This window comes from Acanthopagrus latus, chromosome 12 (assembly GCF_904848185.1).
Source record: "Acanthopagrus latus isolate v.2019 chromosome 12, fAcaLat1.1, whole genome shotgun sequence".
Classification (NCBI taxonomy): domain Eukaryota; kingdom Metazoa; phylum Chordata; class Actinopteri; order Spariformes; family Sparidae; genus Acanthopagrus; species Acanthopagrus latus.
The window spans coordinates 18,695,220-18,713,861 of NC_051050.1; the positions used below are offsets into that span (position 1 = coordinate 18,695,220).

The 18,642-nt window shown below is 43.5% G+C and overlaps 1 protein-coding gene across 9 annotated transcripts in view; it reads left to right on the forward strand.

Annotated features, from left to right (window-relative positions):
• LOC119029574 (potassium channel subfamily T member 1-like) overlaps positions 1-17,138 on the forward strand; it is a 34,371-nt gene extending 17,233 nt beyond the window's left edge. For 2 of the 9 annotated variants that reach the window (XM_037116480.1, XM_037116485.1), the window contains 21 exons: positions 1,257-1,437; positions 1,527-1,691; positions 1,883-2,019; positions 5,265-5,328; positions 5,511-5,619; positions 6,178-6,286; positions 7,331-7,480; positions 7,854-8,083; positions 8,188-8,401; positions 9,829-9,934; positions 10,102-10,274; positions 12,103-12,174; positions 12,333-12,467; positions 12,647-12,758; positions 12,909-13,052; positions 13,303-13,386; positions 13,481-13,609; positions 13,961-14,255; positions 14,348-14,410; positions 14,504-14,588; positions 15,923-17,138. In XM_037116480.1, the coding sequence (XP_036972375.1) occupies positions 1,257-1,437; positions 1,527-1,691; positions 1,883-2,019; positions 5,265-5,328; positions 5,511-5,619; positions 6,178-6,286; positions 7,331-7,480; positions 7,854-8,083; positions 8,188-8,401; positions 9,829-9,934; positions 10,102-10,274; positions 12,103-12,174; positions 12,333-12,467; positions 12,647-12,758; positions 12,909-13,052; positions 13,303-13,386; positions 13,481-13,609; positions 13,961-14,255; positions 14,348-14,410; positions 14,504-14,588; positions 15,923-16,040 (2,875 nt within the window). In that variant the 3' untranslated portion in view covers positions 16,041-17,138. Of the gene's footprint in view, positions 1-1,256; positions 1,438-1,526; positions 1,692-1,882; positions 2,020-5,264; positions 5,329-5,510; positions 5,620-6,177; positions 6,287-7,330; positions 7,481-7,853; positions 8,084-8,187; positions 8,402-9,828; positions 9,935-10,101; positions 10,275-12,102; positions 12,175-12,332; positions 12,468-12,646; positions 12,759-12,908; positions 13,053-13,302; positions 13,387-13,480; positions 13,610-13,960; positions 14,256-14,347; positions 14,589-15,922 lie in introns of all 9 variants that reach the window. The other 7 variants (XM_037116478.1, XM_037116484.1, XM_037116481.1 and 4 more) reach the window with 6 other exon arrangements.
• Positions 17,139-18,642: the final 1,504 nt, after the last annotated feature.

Sequence of the window (18,642 nt, forward strand, 5' to 3'; positions counted from 1 at the left end):
TGTGATGTGAGGTGAATCTGGCGTTTTGTCTGTGTCAGCAGCTCTCTGTGTCAACAAAACATGTATTTATCAAGCGTCATAGGTTGCAGAAATGTTGCATTACATTGGAGACATGTCTTTTGTTGTGTGTGTGTATATATTTATGGTTGTGCATAGTTTGTTCCACAATGATTAGGTAGATGTATCTGTAGAAAAGGGACCAGATTTTTGCATTTGAAGCGTTCTTGTTTCTGTTTGTGGCCGTAGTGATGACAAATCATGTTTAAGCTGGCTTTGGTTGCATGTTGCAAGAGTCCTCGGAGAGCAAAACAGGTGAAAATGTAATCCGGGGAGCCCGTCGACTAGCCTTGTAGAAGCTATTTTCTAAAAGTATCTGCAGCCTTGTAAACAATGACTAAATCTTGGCTCAGAAATCTGTTGCCAAGATAAACACTGGCTGCGCCGGAGGCACTGAAACTTTGGCCACTGCGTTTCCTAGGATGCCGAAGGAACGGCCTGCCCTACTCTGACTCTGATTGATATTACATGTTGCATTCGTTGGTTGGGTTGGTTCAGTTCAGAGCCTCTGAATAGGATTTTGCTCCCTGAAATTATTGAGAGGCTCAACGAGGCACCATTGCTTAAAAAAAATGGTCCATTGGAGTAAATGGAGATGCACGAGCTCTGGTTAGGTTAAGGTATAAGGAGCGATGATCAGAAGCAGAGTAAGGTGGGTCACTCATTTTCCCATCCTAGGAAAAGAAACATTGCTGCCCATAGAGCATCATGATTGCAACAGCGAAAATTGGTGAATGTTTGTTCAACTTCCCTTAAATTATCCTAAATCTAGGAAGACTCCTGGCACGAAAGAATGACGTAAGTTAGTACCAGTGAATGATAAAACAGAGCGTGATCAGTTTGTACACTTCTAATTATTCTGAATGCTAAACTACTATAACGGTGAGACGTCCGGTAAATTAATTGAAGGTGAGCATGAAAAAAAAAGTGTTTCAATAGAAAACTTTAATGAATTCAAGTAAATTCCTCTCAAAACTCAACACAACTGAACAGTTGGAACAGGAAATGATTAGAAAAATAATCAACCTATGAATGAAAAGAATGAAAATAGATCAACCAATCGAAGCTTTTCATTTTATACAGCTGAGCATTTGATTTGTTTTTGCAGTGCATGTTAATAATATAAGGGTAATGTAATGTAGAGTATATAGTGACAAGCAGACTGTAGTCATAAATGCTGTTTGTGTACGTGGTTTCAGCACATGTGGAATCCAGCACCTGGAGCGAGCGGGCAAAAACCTCTCCCTCTTCAACTCCTTCTACTTCTGCATCGTCACGTTCTCCACCGTCGGCTTCGGAGACGTCACGCCGCGCATATGGCCCTCCCAGCTGCTGGTGGTCATCATGATCTGCGTGGCTCTGGTGGTGCTGCCCCTGCAGGTAGGAGGGCGTTGAAACGGTCGGCGGCGACTTCTGAGTGCTCCCGTGTGAAAAAGTTCTGCTCTCACTCGGTTTAATCCGTGTGTCAGTTCGAGGAGCTGATGTACCTGTGGATGGAGAGACAGAAGTCTGGAGGGAACTACAGCCGCCACCGAGCGCAGACGGAGAAACACGTCGTACTTTGCGTCAGCGCGCTGAAGATAGACCTGCTCATGGATTTCCTCAACGAGTTCTACGCCCATCCCAGACTGCAGGTACCAACCAGCACAAGATGGGCATTTTATACGTGATGTGATAACAGTCTGCATGGTGTGTTTCTAAGGATATTTAAAGGGACTTGTTTCAGATAAGACAGTTATTTCAGCGGGCCAGGTTTTTGGACAACTGCAACTTCTACATGGTTCTCCGTGCATTCTACTGTAGTCTTTCTTCTGTATTCTTCAAGGACTACTATGTGGTGATCCTGTGCCCGAGTGAGATGGACCTCCAGGTGCGGCGAGTGCTGCAGATCCCTCTGTGGTCTCAGCGGGTCATCTATCTGCAAGGATCCGTCCTCAAAGACCAGGACCTGCTGCGAGCCAAGTAAGTCAGAGATCCTAAACCCCTCCGAGCTCTGATGATGTATTCACAAAGTGTTTCCTGGTATGTTATGGGCAGAAAGTTGGTTTAAAACAGTGAAAAAAAAAAAATTGTGAACAACAGAATCCAAAGAAACTACAGTGCTGGCTTCAAAAACATCACTTAGGAGATATATGCTGGCTTGTTGTCACAAAATGTCAAGAAATGGAATATGTTAACTTTTATTTTGCGTTCTAAACAGAAGAAATACAATCAAACACATTCAGAATTCCAGTTTCTCTCTCTGAGATGATCTTAATTGCCTCTTTAACTCATCGTAACACACACTTCCACTCGAGCTTGACGCAAACAAGTTAAAACTCACTAAAACAGTCTTGGTGTGTCGTTCCACGCTCGCATCTCATTCTGTCAAAATAAATCAGATGTGAAAATATTCCAGCTCTACGTGCCTTTTTTCTTTTTCAGCCACTTTCAAACAACATCTAACTCTCGCTCAACTCCACTCCTGCTGCCCACCTCCCACATCCTTGTCCGTGTCTTGTGGACCTCAGAATCAAAAGTCCTGGTCAGGGCCTGGAATATGGAGCGGATCTGAGTTCTTCCAGTGAAGCAATATCAGGCCTCTTGCAATAAAAGTCCAAGTGTATTCAGTTTTATTTATGATATAGCCCACAAAATCACAAATCACAATTTGGCTCAAGGGGCTTCACAAAACTGTGCATCATATGTCAGCATCTGTGGTTTGATCCAGGTGAGGAGACGATAAGATTTCATTTGTATCTGGGTAGGACTGTCACCTGAGGGAGGACCCAAAGTGATTGATGACATATGGATTTGGAATCTCACCGTCTCAAGCGATTTAAGGCTTTCAGTAAGAGGTTATGAAAGGACAGGACCAGAACATGTGGTCAAGGATCAGCGGATGACACTGGTTATCAATTTATAATATTTTAAATCTTAAGATTTGTTGAATGCGTCCTGTTTTACAAAGATTAAAAAGGGGAGGACACCAAGCAAACCAGCTCAGGATCTGATGTTTCATCCCAGATAAACTGATATGTAGTTGAATCATCTTTTCAGAATGAAAATGTCTGAAAAGGTTGAAATTTGTGATTTTGAGTGACATGTCTTGACAAATAATCGACAAATATTGCCATTAAATGAGTACAGACAGTTTGTGTTGAATGAATTATAACAGTGTTGAGGAGTTTCACTCTTCATCCAGGGCCAATCATCAAATTCAGTTTGACCAATACGTTGGTGAAAAGTTCACCCCAAAATTGAAATGAAGTCATTATCAACTCGCCTTCATGCGTCATGAAAAAGTCAAGGATTTTTTTTTCTTCATTTCCATCAGCCTCAGATTCACTTTGTGTTTAGTGCTGATTAGCAAATGTTAACATGCTAAACTATGGTGAACAATTTAAAGTTAGACTTTAGCATGTTGGCACTGCTGTCGTGTTGTGTGGCTGTCGAAGACTCACACAAATCCAGCTTCTTTGAGTTATAACACTGATTTTCCTGATTGCTGTAATTGCAATAATCAAAAGGTGAAACAAATTAAAGACATCAAATGCTTATTTCGATGTCTCCATTACCGATAGGCCTTCTGGAAGGACGAGTCAGTGATTAGTCTGAACATCTGCAGCATTTTTGGGGGAGTAGCATCGGGGGTGAGATGTTTACTGCAGAGCATTTTAACACTTCAGGAAAATAAAGACGTCGGCACAGATTCCGGAAGACAGAATATGAATCTCTGCTGGTCTGTCATTACTTAAAGGATAAGTTCACCTAAAAATGATGGAAACAATGGAAAGTTTTGCGGTCGATAAAACATTTCTGGCGCTCCACAGCAAAGCAGCAGCATAGCATCAACTGAAAGCTGCATGGAGCCATTTTGGTTTTTTTTTTACATGTTTTAAAACAAGTCCCCATCTACCCCAGGAGGACACTCCAACCCTGTTTTGCTGTGAAGCTCCAGAAATGTTTCATGTCATGTCTTTCCATCAGCATCATCCATTTCCACATTTTTGGGGTGAACTTCTCAACCTCTCATCAAAAAAGATATTCTCACATTGCTTTCCTCTATTCTCTCACTTCTTTCTGAAATAAATAGGCTTGTCAGGAGCTATTGTGTCGCCTCATAATCATCCCACGTAGTAATTATTCTCTCAAGCCGTACCCCCGTGTCTTTTCCAGACTCTGCTGTTGGACCACTTTCTCCCATGAAAGCAAACATGATCCGTCTCACATTTCTCTCGGATTGATTTTAAGTCGTGAAAGTGTTGTGAATGTGACTATTTCAAAAAATGTTAACACTGTTGGAAGGATTTAAAAACCTGCTGTCAGTCTTTATGCCAGGGCAAGTTTTAATCACATGCGCAGAAGTACTTATGACTGATACAGCCGAGTTTGAAGGGCAAATCCAACGGATTTCATGTGCGTAGGTCTGTTTACATGTCATTTGTAGCGGTGCGCAACCCAGGGAAACAGTTGATGTCGTACAATTTCTACTGCAGTCGCCAGTGAATGTCATCGGAGACGCTGCGTTACCAACAGGAGGGGATTTAAAGTCAGAATATGTCCGCCAAAAAGCAATTATGTAGAATGAAAAGTGGCATGTGAATCCCGTGTAACAGTTGTACTATAAGGTAAGGAAAACCTTACACCAGACACCAAAGTATGACTCTGATGAAATCGCTTATATAACTTCACTCTATACATTCGTCAGGGTTCTGATGGAGCAATCAGAAGTAGCAGACTGAGTGTGTGTGTGTGTGTGTGTGTGTGTGTGTGTGTGTGTGTGTGTGTGTGTGTGTGTGTGTGTGTGTGTGTGTGTGTGTGTGTGTGTGTGTGTGTGTGTGTGTGTGTCGCGCTTACATCCTGCATCTGGCACCATTTCAAAATCCGCCCACGCTTTGTTTTTGCATCCTGCACTCTCACGGCTGTGTTAATCGTATGCAAAAAACAGTTCCACACTCACAGCACACATACAACGCCGAGCGTTTCAGGTTAATCCTTTAGTGTTTCGTCCCTGTGTGCTGTAGGCGATGCTGAATTAGATACTGAATCAAAAGGATGCTGCCGTTGCCTCCTCTGACTGGTCAATGGTCGTTTCAGTCGAGTTTCAGTCGGCTGACTCTAATGCGTCACGGCTTTTCACTCACTTTTTTTTTTGTTTTGAATGAGAAATGTGTCCTGTATTTTGACTTTCTCCTATCATTCGTCAACTTGTCTTGGTGCTGCAGAATGGATGACGCAGAGGCTTGCTTCATTCTGAGCAGCCGTAACGAGGTGGATCGCATGGCTGCGGTAAGAACCACAGTGAACACTGAATTCAACTCACTGTGAGTTGTGAACTGTCATCCATTTGTTTACAGGAGCTCAACTCATTAATGCTGTCAGTCATCAAGACAATTACCGACTGATTAGATACGATTAATGAGAGAATGCAGGAGTGAGGATGCTTTATCTTCGACTGTTTTCCCCCTCAGGACCATCAGACCATCCTGAGAGCCTGGGCAGTGAAGGACTTCGCTCCAAACTGTCCCCTTTACGTCCAGATACTCAAACCTGAAAATAAGTTCCACGTGAAATTTGCAGGTGAGAGTTTGTCAGTGGAACTTGCTTTTTTGGCAGAGTTAGTTGTCCAGCAAAGCAACTTTGGTCGCTCGAAGTTATAAACGACAGAGAATTATCAGCAACTCTGCAATTCTTCACACTCCCGCAGATTCTTAGAGCGCCTTTCAGCTTTTTGTTTTGGTTCTCCTGGCGAGCACTTAGCTTCAATTTAAAGGGATATTCTGGTGTAAATTTAATCCATGGTATAACACGCCGTGACACCGAGAGATCAAGTTTTCTGACCTCGAGCTTATCTAGTTTTAGCAACCTCAGAAAAGACTGCATAATAATACACTGCAGTCTTTGGTCTTCACCTCCAACCAAGAACCCACAATCAAAAAGCCACTCATAGCCACAAATAATGCTCAGAACAGCACCAAACTTACACCGGAATATCCCTTTAAGAGAGAGGTAGAGTTCTCTGCATTTCACCGTCAGGCCAGGAAGCCAAAAAGAATGAGAAAATGTGTTTTTTACTTAACACATGACAACTTCTACGTGGTGTAAAGCCCCCCCCCGATCGTTCTGCTCCCCTTTCAGATCATGTCGTGTGTGAGGAGGAGTTCAAATACGCCATGCTGGCCCTCAACTGTGTGTGTCCAGCCACCTCCACCCTGGTCACGCTGCTTGTGCACACCTCCCGCGGAAGGTCAGTCATCTTGCAACACACAGGCCTGGCCTCCTCTGGCTGGCTTGATTTCTCCTCAGTGTGATCACAAAGTTCAAACGTCTTCACGCGTCCATCGTTGCTGATGTATATAAATATATATCTTCCATCAAACTGGCACAGAGAGGTGAATGAGCCCCACGGAGAGAAAAAAAAAAAAGTTAATTGTGGGAAACAGCAGGAAGCAGGGAGAGTGCATTAGTCCAGATCCTAAAAAAAAAAAAGGACTTTTTTTGGATTTGTTCTCTGTAAAGCGGTGTGAAAAGCTCTGCGGTGGGAAATGATTTTTCACAGCACGATGCGGATCACTTTTAAAAGCTGATGTCAGTGGCTGAGGGGAGGCTGAATTACAGGGGGAATCAATGGACTTCAGCATTTACTGTGTTCCTGACGGCTCTTTGAAAAAAAATGAAGCTTTGTGTATTTTTATTAGACAAAAGGCATACTGGCTGCAAGGTTGCGCCCAGTGGCCGCGAATATGTACATGAGCGCATTTACGTGTATATTTCTGTTGCATGTGTGGGTGTCTGAGTGCACGGAGACACCCAGCCCATTAAGGATGCTCAGTGGGAAAGGGACCAGGAGATATTGATAATTATGGGCGCAATGTTTTGGTCTTGCGTGAATAAAAAAAATTAAAAATACGATGTTGAATCCACACGGAGTGAAAGATGGTTTGTGAGCCATCTTGTGTAAATATTTATAAGTACTGAGAAACAAGGATGTAAACTACTACCTTGGGGTTGGTCTGAGCATCTCTCGTAGCCCATTAAACTCGGTGAAAGTGCTCGAGCAATTACTGTAATTACCGGAAGTCATTACAAAGGGCATATTAGACCCAAGCCGACTGACTGACAGATGGATCAAGCTGGCACCGGAGAACCCAGGAGACCCAGCACGACCCGGCGGGGCAGGAGGGAGATAGTGAGTTTTGCAAATGACGCTAATGAAAAGCAGGGTGTCACTGTTCAGGGTTTCTGAAGCTGTCTTGTGTCTGATGATGTCTCTCCCCCTCGCCGAACGCAGAGAAGGACAACAGTCTCCGGAGCAGTGGCAGAGGATGTACGGGTGTTGCTCCGGCAACGAGGTGTACCACATCAGAGTGTGCGACAGCAAGTTCTTCGGGGAGTACAACGGCAAAAGCTTCACATATGCTTCCTTCCACGCTCACAAGAAGTGAGTTGGCACGTAAAGGCTTGCGGCGTCTCCTTCCAGACAGTCGTCTTGTCCAGAGCAGCGTTAGTGCGCTGCTGCTGTGTCTCATCCCAGTTTGATAAATGCACAAAAACAACATCATCCAACTTTCTCTTAAATTTCATGCAGAATACGTTGCAGCCTATAAAACCACTTTTATTCACAGACCTTATTTCAGGCATTTAATAAAAAAGATCCATTGACTTTGAGATGAGGGAACCAGAAGTGCACTATGCGGACTCTTTTTAGGTTCAGGTTTTAGGACACTCTCTTCCTATGCACCCCCCTTTATAAGCTCTTCCTGCTGTAAATATAATGACAGGTGTACCGCTAACAGCAGGTGTGTGACCTGCAGGTACGGCGTCTGCCTGATCGGTATAAAGAGGGAGGAGAACAAGAGCATCCTGCTGAACCCTGGCCCGCGCCACATCATGGCCGCCACGGACACCTGCTACTACATCAACATCACCAAGGAGGAGAACTCCGCCTTCATCTTCAACCAGGAGGAGAGGAAGGGCCGTCCAGCCGGGGGCCTTTACGACGGACCCTCGCAGCTCCCCGTGCACAGTATCATCGCCAGCATGGGTGAGACACGATGCAGAGTGTGACCTTGTTGATGAGTCTGGATTGACTGCAGAGACACCGGCTGCTTATCTGTGATTTGAAACTCAGCTGAATGTGATTTACAGGCACGGTTGCCATAGATCTTCAGAATACGAGCCCACCTGACTCAGGCATCAAACTGGTCCCACCTACAGTGAACGGGACCGGGGGCCGCCGGCCGAGCATCGCTCCAGTCCAGGAGATCGCCGACTCCTCCTCAATCCTGCCGTGCGACCTCCTCAGCGACCAATCAGAAGATGACTCTGTCTTCATAGACGAGAAAGGCCACTCTTCTACTGAGTAAGGCCTCTGTTTCTTTCATAAATACTCATCTTTAAAAGAGTTTAAAAACCTAACCATAAGGATGCAGAGCAAATAACACAGGCTATGAAATGATATAAACTGAAATGGCACTCGTTAGAGCGCAAACCTCCGCTTAGGACACCAAATTGTTCTCAGACATACTGTAGATTCTGGCAACCTTCTTATGCCTGAGTGCTTTCATTATAAACATTCATGCATTATTCACTGAGAAACTAATGAAAAAGCTGAAGAACGCCCATGTTAAAGAAAGTGAGAATAAATTCCTGGATCTGTCCGAGACTCGTCCTCCATCCAAGTTTTGTGGGAATTCATTTGTTAGTTTTTGTGTCATAATCCTTCTGACAAACCAGCCAACTAACCAACCAGCAGGTACAGGCGAAAACATAACCTCCTGGTTTAAAAAACCCCGGGTAAAAAAAAACAACAAACAAAAGTCCTGTCCTGAAAACTACTTTCATAAAGTTCAGCTTCAAATGTGGTTTCATAAAATTACATGGAGCAACAGTTACATTTACTTATTGGTGTCCCAGTATTAAAATTATTAGACAGGTTGTCTGTTTCTTCCAGTGATGAAAAGTGATGTACAAATTTATATGTACTTGTATTTTACATGACTGTTTCTATCATTTATTATTTTATACTCATACTTAAGTACCTTTTTTTTTATTAATGTGGGAAAAATGTCAATACCTTTCAATTTAAAGCACTGTAAAATAGTTCAAACTAGCTCCAGTAGCACTTTTGCTTTCCAGTATGTTTTACTGATGATACATCTGTACTTAAGAAACTAAAGAAAGAATTTGAACGCAGGACTTTTTCATATAATAAGAGTGTATTTACATTGTGCTATTGTTTTTACTTATTGTAAGAAAAAAAAAACGGATTACTTTGTCTACTACTTGTACTAGTGTGTTACTTTTACATACCATTTCCATATTTTGATGGTCTTTAAGCTTTTGTATAAAACCAAACTGCGATTAAGTTTTACCGACGATTTAATTGTTTCACTGCAGAATGAACTTAATCTAATTGAAACCGCAGTGAGTTAATATATGCTAAACCTACAAGATGCAAATCAAGCAGGCAATCACACATAATCCAAATGAGTCTGGTTTATTTACCATTATGCAACCTCCCCAAATATCAGACTACAGCAAAACAAAAATATCTTTATTACTTGTTAGCATTTTATGAATAATTTACCTGGCATCCAGTCTAATGCTAATTCCCACGCTTATGAAAGGAATGCAGTGAATTCGGCATATATATATATTCCTCTAAATGTTAATGAACACTTTACCTCCCCCCCTCCTTTAGATCAAGAAATTACAACTGACGAATGTTTTTCCACACAGTATGTTTGCGTGAGATGTGTCATTCATGCTTTTTGGACTCGTTGCCAGGTACGTGAAAGGTTATCCCCCCAACTCTCCGTACATTGGGAGCTCGCCCACCTTGTGCCATCTGTTGGCTGAAAAAGCCCCGTTCTGCTGCCTACGACTCGACCAGGTAGGCAGCCGCCGTTCCTCCAACTTAGTCACTCGATTACTTACTGCCTGCATCACTCCTTCCCCTCCTCTCTGCGTCCTTCACTCACAGAAAAAAAAACAACAAAAAAAAAACCCCGAAAATACCTGTCTGATTTTTTTTTTTTTTTTTGTCCGTTTCCTGCGCAGGGCTGCAGGCACAACAGTTTCGAGGATGCGAAGGCTTACGGTTTCAAAAACAAGCTCATCATCGTGTCCGCCGAGACCGCCGGGAACGGCCTCTATAACTTCATTGTGCCTCTCAGAGCTTATTACAGACCCAGGAAAGAACTCAACCCCATTGTCTTGCTGTTGGATAACCCGTGAGTTCACCTGAACACACACACACACACACACACACACACACACACACACACACACACACACACACACACACACACTTACTCACTCTTCTTTTCTCTCCCCACTTCACTTTCGACGCGTCACGCTGGGAAAACGTTATGTATGCTAAAAGCTCACGTCAGCCCGGCACTTAGGACAAGGCTGTGGAGGTGACACTCCATTGTCGGCCCTGACGTTAGGTTACTGCTGCTGCTGCTCACAGTGACGGAGTGTTTTGAGTGACAAAGAAAATAAATGTACAAAAAAAAAGAAAGAAAAAAAAAAAAAGCTGCACCCGGTTAGCGCCAGACAGTAACCATAGCAACTTGCTTTGCCTTGAACCTGAATGATATATATTGCTACAAGGGGGATAAAAAAAAAAAGAAAAGAAAAGAAAGAAAGAGAAAAAAAAATCATTTCTTTAGCGAACATCGAGCAGGTTTTCATTGACAACCCTGATACGTCCCTTTTCAGCCCCCACATGTGAAGCTCTCAGGACTCTCACAAAAAAACGCACACATAACAATAAACTCCCTCCCCGCCATGCGACTCGCTCTCCCACCCTTCCTATCACACACACACACACACACACACACAAATACAAACACCCACACACTTGGAAACGCAATTCTGGCACTTACGACAGCCTTGGGTCTCTAGTCAGCAGGACTGGGCAGATGCAGAAAGTAACATTCTGTCAGGGGTGCAGTTCGACGACGGGCAGCAGTACAGCGACTGAATCCCACAAGTGAGAGAAGCACTGAATTTCTCAGCCAGCCATCACATTATATTTACATTTACTGTGCAGTGCAAGCAAATTCAAATAAGACATCAGAATGAAGATTATAAACACCACAAAGCTGCAATTTAGTCTCATTAGCTTCTCTTTTATTCAGAATCAAGGCCTTCGAGTAAGTGGCCGACTTAAACGTTTGAATTTAAGAGGAAGAATTAATCTGCCAGTACCTCCAGTGGTGTTTCTGATTATTGTAATTATCTCTCATTATCTTCTAAACCTTGAAATCTGTACAACATAAGCTAAAAGTTTATCTAACTCAGTAAAATAAAAAAAAAGGATTCAAATAATGTGACAAGAAAATGACAGAATATATAAAAACATTGAAGTCACTAAAAACATAAAGCTTCTTGATCCAACATCTTTAAATGTAGAAAGATGAGCACATTTGTCAACACTCCACAACTTAATTGAACAATGTATTAATGTTTGTTTTTGAGAACGAGTACAAATGTTGATTGATTGATGGAGTTGAACTAAAATTGTTTTTTTTTTAAAATTATTATTTGATGTCATTTCCTGGAGAAACTTCAAATGCTCACAACTGTTTTATCTCTCAGTCTTGCCGACCTTTAAATCAGTGACTTTGTGACATCACACTGTGCCACACATTTCCATAATTTATGGCCATGTTTACGATAGAAGTGAAGCTAACTGGAATCTGAAAACACAGCAGAGCCACCCAGAGACAACATGAGCGGTGCTGGCTCAGGCGTGTGTGAGCTGACCAATCAGAGCAGACGGGGTATTCTAGGAGGAGGGGCCTTAAAGAGACAGGCGCTAAAACCTGGACAGTATGAGAAAACTAATGTTTGAGCATTACAGCAAGTAAACCTATTCCAGTAGTATCCCAAAACAAAATGATTAAACCTGGAATTGAGCATCAATATGTCTTCTCTGAATAATTCTTGGGTGAATTGCCAATTTTCCTCTGGCATTGTCCACGATGTTTTGTGTTTTTTAGTAAACATTACCACAGCAAACTAAAATGAATCATCCCGTGTTTCTTGCAGGCCAGATAATCACTTCCTGGAGGCCATCTGCTGCTTTCCAATGGTCTACTACATGGCCGGGACCATAGACAAGTAAGGTTTTCATGATAATCATCCTATTATATTGATTTTCTCATGAAAATTTACTGAAGACGAGTTTGCACCTCTCTGTGATTTAATTGGATGTGCAGCGTGCCCCAGGTAAATGGGAGTCTGGCTGTAATAAATCTGTGTGTGTGTGTGTGTTTCAGTTTGGACAGCCTGTTACAGTGTGGCATTATCTACGCCGATAACTTGGTTGTTGTGGACAAAGAGAGTACGATGAGTGCCGAGGAGGACTACATGGCCGACGCCAAAACTATCGTCAACGTGCAGACGATGTTCAGGTAATCAGGATTTTATCAGAATGTTTTTTTTGCATTATTTTTAAATGACATCTTTCATTTTACAACGTTGGATTACTGTGAAATCACTCTGTGTGTGTGTGTGTATACGCGATCCTCGTTAATTTCCCTCCTTTTTTTAATGAGTTTCTTTAATGTCGCTGCCTTCTCTCTGGTTCCAGGTTGTTTCCCAGCCTCAGTATCATCACGGAGCTTACTCATCCATCCAACATGCGGTTCATGCAGTTCAGAGCAAAGGACTGCTATTCACTGGCCCTCTCCAAGCTGGAGAAGGTAGGACATAACAAGGAGGCTCACAGTGAAGGGGTTTAGAATGAATTATGTCCAGAGAAGATGTAAATCACAGTACTTTTCTCCTGCAGATGTTGTAAACTAACCTGTCTTCACGCTGTCGTCATGTATTTTTCATCTGCCCATCCTCAGAAAAGAGTTTTAAATGCTGTTGACCCTGGCTCTCCCCCACAGAAAGAGCGTGATAAAGGCTCCAACTTGGCCTTCATGTTTCGCCTACCCTTCGCTGCTGGCAGAGTGTTCAGTATTAGCATGCTGGACACCCTGCTGTATCAGGTTGGTACACACCTACAGCTAAGAACCTCAAACCACTGTTTTTTTGTGTTTTTTTTTTTAAATACCAGCAGGTGAAAGAAATGAATGTTTCTCACGTGTCAGCGGTGGAATAGTATCACCTGAAGAAACACAGCAGCGTTACCATCATACAGCTAAAGTGCCCTCTTGTGTTCAGTCGTTGATAGCAAACTCCCTCGCTGCCCAGCATACCAGAGTTATGAAAGTGTATTGTTTTTTTTCCCCATGACAGTCTTTTGTGAAGGACTACATGATCCTCATTGCGAGGCTGCTGCTGGGGCTGGACACCACTCCAGGATCAGGATACCTCTGTGCTGTGAGTTGCGGAGAAGAGGCGCGAAAATGATCTGACACGGCAACACGCTCCAGTTTATCTGACTAATCGTTTGCCTGTGTATCTCTTGCTCCAGATGAAAGTAAAAGAGGAGGATCTGTGGATCAGCACGTATGGCAGACTGTTCCAGAAGCTCTGCTCCTCCAGTGCTGAAATTCCTATCGGGATCTATCGGACAGAGTCCCATATTTTCTCCACTTCTGAGGTGAGATCTCAAGAGATGATAATGTAAATTGAATAAAACTAAATGCAAGACCGTGTTTATCACAACTGAGCCTGTAACCTCTCATTTGTAGCAGTATCTTGACATTATTCCCTAAATTAGTAAAACTTTAACCTGCTGGTAGATCTAGATTAAAAAACAAGTCTGTATGTAGCCTCTGGGGACCATGAATGTCTGGACAGAATTTCGTGGCTATCCATTCCAGTGGATAAATTATTTCTTGATCAAAGTGGGTCGACCGCCCAACAGTTCCATCCCTAACCAACGTCCATCAGTGACTTCACCTGGGACTGACTCTTTCTGTTTCTCTGAACTTTTAATCATGATGAGCAGTCCCAGGTGTCGGTCAGCGTTGACGACTGCGAGGACACAAAGGACCGGGGCGACGAGCCTCGCGGCAACGAGCAGTCCGATCACCCCCTGCTGAGGAAGAAGAGCATGCAGTGGGCGCGGCGGCTGAGTAAGAAAAGCGTGAGGTGGCAGGGAGTGAACCGGGACTCCAGCAAGGACCACGCCCAGCGCATCGCCCAGCAGCGCCTCAACCTCTACCGGCGCTCCGAGAGGGAGGAGCTGTCCGAACTCGTCCGCAACCGCATGAGGCATCTGGGCCTCCCGACGTCTGGATATGGTGAGGATAGATACAACTCTCACTGAGACTCGTGTGTTCTTTTGCTTAAAAGTTTGTGTTTTTTTTTTGTTTGTCTTAACTGCTGCTTTTAGAAGACCTAACAAATCTAACAGCCAGTGACGTCATGAACAGAGTCAATCTGGGATACCTACAGGGTAAGAATTCAACTTACAGAAGGCAGATCACAACACTGTCATACAGGCGTGTTTATTTCAACTTGCTGACTGTGGTGACGTTTCTGTTTTCAGATGAGCAGAATGATCACCAGAACACTCTGTCCTACGTCCTCATCAACCCGTCTCCTGACACCAGGCTGGAGCTCAATGACATTGTGTAAGTGTTAGTCATTGAGTTCCTCCTGTTGAGTGTGTGTGTGTGTGTGTGTGTGTGTGTGTGTGTGTGTGTGTGTGTGTGTGTGTGTGTGTGTGTGTGTGTGTGTGTGTGTGTGTGTTGATTAGTATCAAAACCTGAAGGACAGGGGTCGCAGTTTGGGAAACTAACAAAGGTCTGCACAAATCACAGAAAGGGTCAAAGCAAATCTGGTCCCTTGGTGTCTAAAAAGGTGATTCTAATCAAAATGATAGATTAACAAACAAAAAAAAATTGGACCAATAAACCAGGGTGAAGTGAGAGTCACTGATCAGGGAGGGAAACAAAATGGACAGAAACCAGCCAAAAAAAAAGAAATCTCAAACACACTCAAGTCAGATTTTCACCCAAACAGAAAACACAGGGAGCCGACTGATGGTGTCGACTCCCTGAGAACACACAGCCATCCGGGCAGGAGAACTGCAGCCCTCTTATAAAGTCTCCCAACGGACTGATTGCAGCCAGCTGAGGGAGAACACCACAGGTGCACCCAGTCGCTTCTGATTACCTGTGACCCGGATTACTTGAGAAATCTCTGATCTGTCTGTAACAGATGATAATATGTCAACATTGTGTTTACAGCTCCCACTAACCTCATTCCAGCCCTTCGATCACTTAGTTAGTAGCCCGTTCACACACAGCACAAAAAAAAATACTCCTGTATCATAAAAAAGTTCAGGCTGTGTATGCAGAGGGAATGTATGAGAATCAGCTGAACGCCCACTTCTAACATGCTTTTTTACCTGTAATTTTGTTCATTCAATGTTTAGTTTAAAAAAGTGAAGACAAAACGTTGTTCAACACACTCCTGGTTTACAGGTCTGACATAAGAAATGTAAAAGTCCGCCCCACCTCGGCACTTCACTTCTTAGCAAATCTGTGCTCTTCTGAGAAAGTAGCTGAATGTCTGCTGCTGCTGCTGCAAAAAAATCACATAACACTACTGTGCAAAAGAGACCCAGCCACTTTTGCATTGTGTTCTTTTGAACAAAATAATACGCACTTACAGAGAAACATGATTTCCAACACAACAGCTGAGCGAGCGAGGCGCCTATCGGTATCCATGGCGACGGCTGTGTCCTGTTCGCGGTGGAGAGAGGCGAGTGCATCGCACAGTTTACTTGTTTATTCAGACCCTTAGTGCCTTCAGTGGCTCCGAGAGTGTGAAATCTGCAGCGAAGAGTTCGTGAGGAGGGAGCAGCCCGAGAAATTCCCCGAACGTCTGAGCTCCCACATGGCAGAATCTTTACAAGTGATGCTGATCAACGCCCCTCATGTGCTCTTTGTGTCTCTCTCAGGTACCTGATTCGTTCGGACCCTCTGGCTCACGTCCCGGAGGAGCCTCCGCTCCACAGCAGCAGCCTGAAGGAGAGACGCGAGTCCAGCACAGACACCAGAGAGGACACCCAGCTCTGATAGCATGCTGACCTTCACCGGTTCACTCCTTTTTTGAGTCATCCCCCCTTCAGCTGTCACGAGGGGGAGGGGTCTGGCTGCGTCCGTGCAGGTCCGACGTGAATGAGGACAATCTGTGCTGCGATGTTTCCAAGCGCTGCAGTGTACAACTGTATTATACGAGTGCCTATGACATTTGACATGTCATCCGTGGCGTTTTCATCCTCTCGCCACAAACAGTGTGTGTGAGAAAAGTGTATTCATGTCTGTGAATGCTCTCTCAGATGAGCGGTCGTGGACAAGCTCGCCCACGTGTTAATTTAGCTTCAGGTCCGGTCGATCACACTGATTCCAATCTGATTCACCAAATTAAGCAGTGAGGATCACAGGATGACCTCTCTGATATTCATTGAAACTGCATCTAAAAGTCTACGTTTTGTTTATGCACTTTTGAATTGTGGCTCCACTCAGGAAAAAGTGCAAGTCGACCATCCAGATCAGATACTTTTGGTCTTTTCTCGTCCTTTTGGGATGACCAGAAATCAGACGCGCATACACTAAATTTCCTCCGAGCCATGCACTCATCACGTGAAATCACAACCTCCAACACATCCAACCCTATGTGACTTATATGAAATATGTGCATTAAAGCTTTCAAAAGCTTATTTTTGTAGCTGAACACATAGAAGTATTTATTCAGTGGTGTAGAGGTCTTAATTAGTAAGTTATGTACAAACTATGATGGTAACTGTAAATGTTCACTGCCGTACATTTCTTAGTTTGGACGAGGCACTAACAATAGTTTAGTTCAGCCCTTTAAACAGGACATGTCATATATTCAGTACAGTGCCATGAAGTATTTATTTGACGATTTGTAATATAGTGACAAGAAAACCTGATTTAACCTTCAGCACTGCTCGGTGAAAAGCGTTTGCTTACTGATTAATCAGCATTTTGTGCGGCTGTTTCGTCGAAGGTACGTATTTCTAAACATGCTACACAAGAATTTTTGACTCTGACTCTTTGACTTCGTACATAATTGAATGTTGAAATATATTTGTACTTGAGTTTCATTTCATTTTAAGGTGCACATTAAAGTGCTGTATGATGAAGAAAGGACACTGGAGCAGCAGTTTGTTGCCTTCGTATCGCTTCAAGAGCGGCAGTTTAAGGGAATCATTCGTTATTATGTGGAGTTTGCTGAGATGAAGGAAGATCACTATGAAATATCACTTCAACCTGGCTCTGTCCAGAAATCACACAACCTCCTACCAGCACCTTAATAATTATCAAAAACATGTGAAGCAATAACAGTTTTGATGTATTGTGTTGCAGTGTTTAGCATGCTAACGGGCTAGCCTCATGGATTCACCCTTCACAGCAGTAACAATTATAAGCGTATTTTGTGACACAATGTTCATTTTCACTGAAAAAAAAAAAAAGGTTAAAATCATGACGATGTGACATTTTTAGGAACCAAATCTTTTCTTACATCTGGAGAAGAACATCTGTATCATCTCTGCAGCACCACGGAGCCTCATCATAATGCTGATTTGTCGCATATTTTAGATTTCTCCAAAAAGATTGCAGCTTCCTGTCATTTGGATATTGATTAACTGTGCAGCCGTAGTTCAAACTGGATCCATAGAGGCAGTCTAAGGTCACTTACGGTCTGTACTTCTGTCTCCCTGCCTCTGAGAATCTTCTAGTGTACGATACTACTGACAACCCACTGCAGAGAAGATATCATCAACTATATTAGCAGGATCCTTTTTCTGCCACATGCAGCAGTCAAGTTAGAGATTTAAACTGTTCTCTCATTCGCTCATGATATTCTTTCCTCAGGCTTTCAGTTTCTCTGAGTGTCATTTGGCAAACTGCCTTTAACTCAAGTGTGGCCTTTGCCACTCAGTCAGAAAGGACTGATTGATGGAGCTCAGCAGAGATGTTTGTCTCTCTGGCTGCAGGTTTTTACCTTCATCACAGAGAAATCCTAAAAGTCTGATGTCAGCGGGTTCAGCTTCCCCGATCACGATTGTTAGTCTTTCGACGTATGTATGAAACGCAGCTCTGCGCTAAAAACACACAAAATAACAAAATAGAAAAGGTGAAATCATCTGTCGCAGAAGACGAGATGTCGATGGAAAACAAGCGACAGGGACAAGTGAAGAGAAGTGATGATGTGGAACGAGAAGGTGGCCTGGGAGCTGCGTGACTGAAGTAACAGATGAGTCACATTCTTGGCAGTCAAGAGCGGAGAAGAGGACTTATCAGACAGCTGAAGTGGAGACACCTGTGTGGTTTAACTGTGGGTGGAGGGACCTGAGATATTGGATGTGGAAGAGTAAACAGCGAGCGAGAGAGAAGGTGAAGCAGCGTTATGACTTGTAAGAGTCGGTTGTGTCCGCGGCAGGTACGCTGTCCCTGCTAACAAGTGTTTGCACACTTTGACTGAACAGAGCCGTGGTGGAAAGACCATGATCAATATTTCTATAGCATCAGTGAGTCACCGACAGCACAGAGCGTTCTCACCTGAGTCTGTAGCTCCTCGCTGCTGTCTGGGCCACAATTTTTAAGTTTCTGTTCAGTGTTCAGTCATGATTCTCAAAGCAACAGGCAGCTG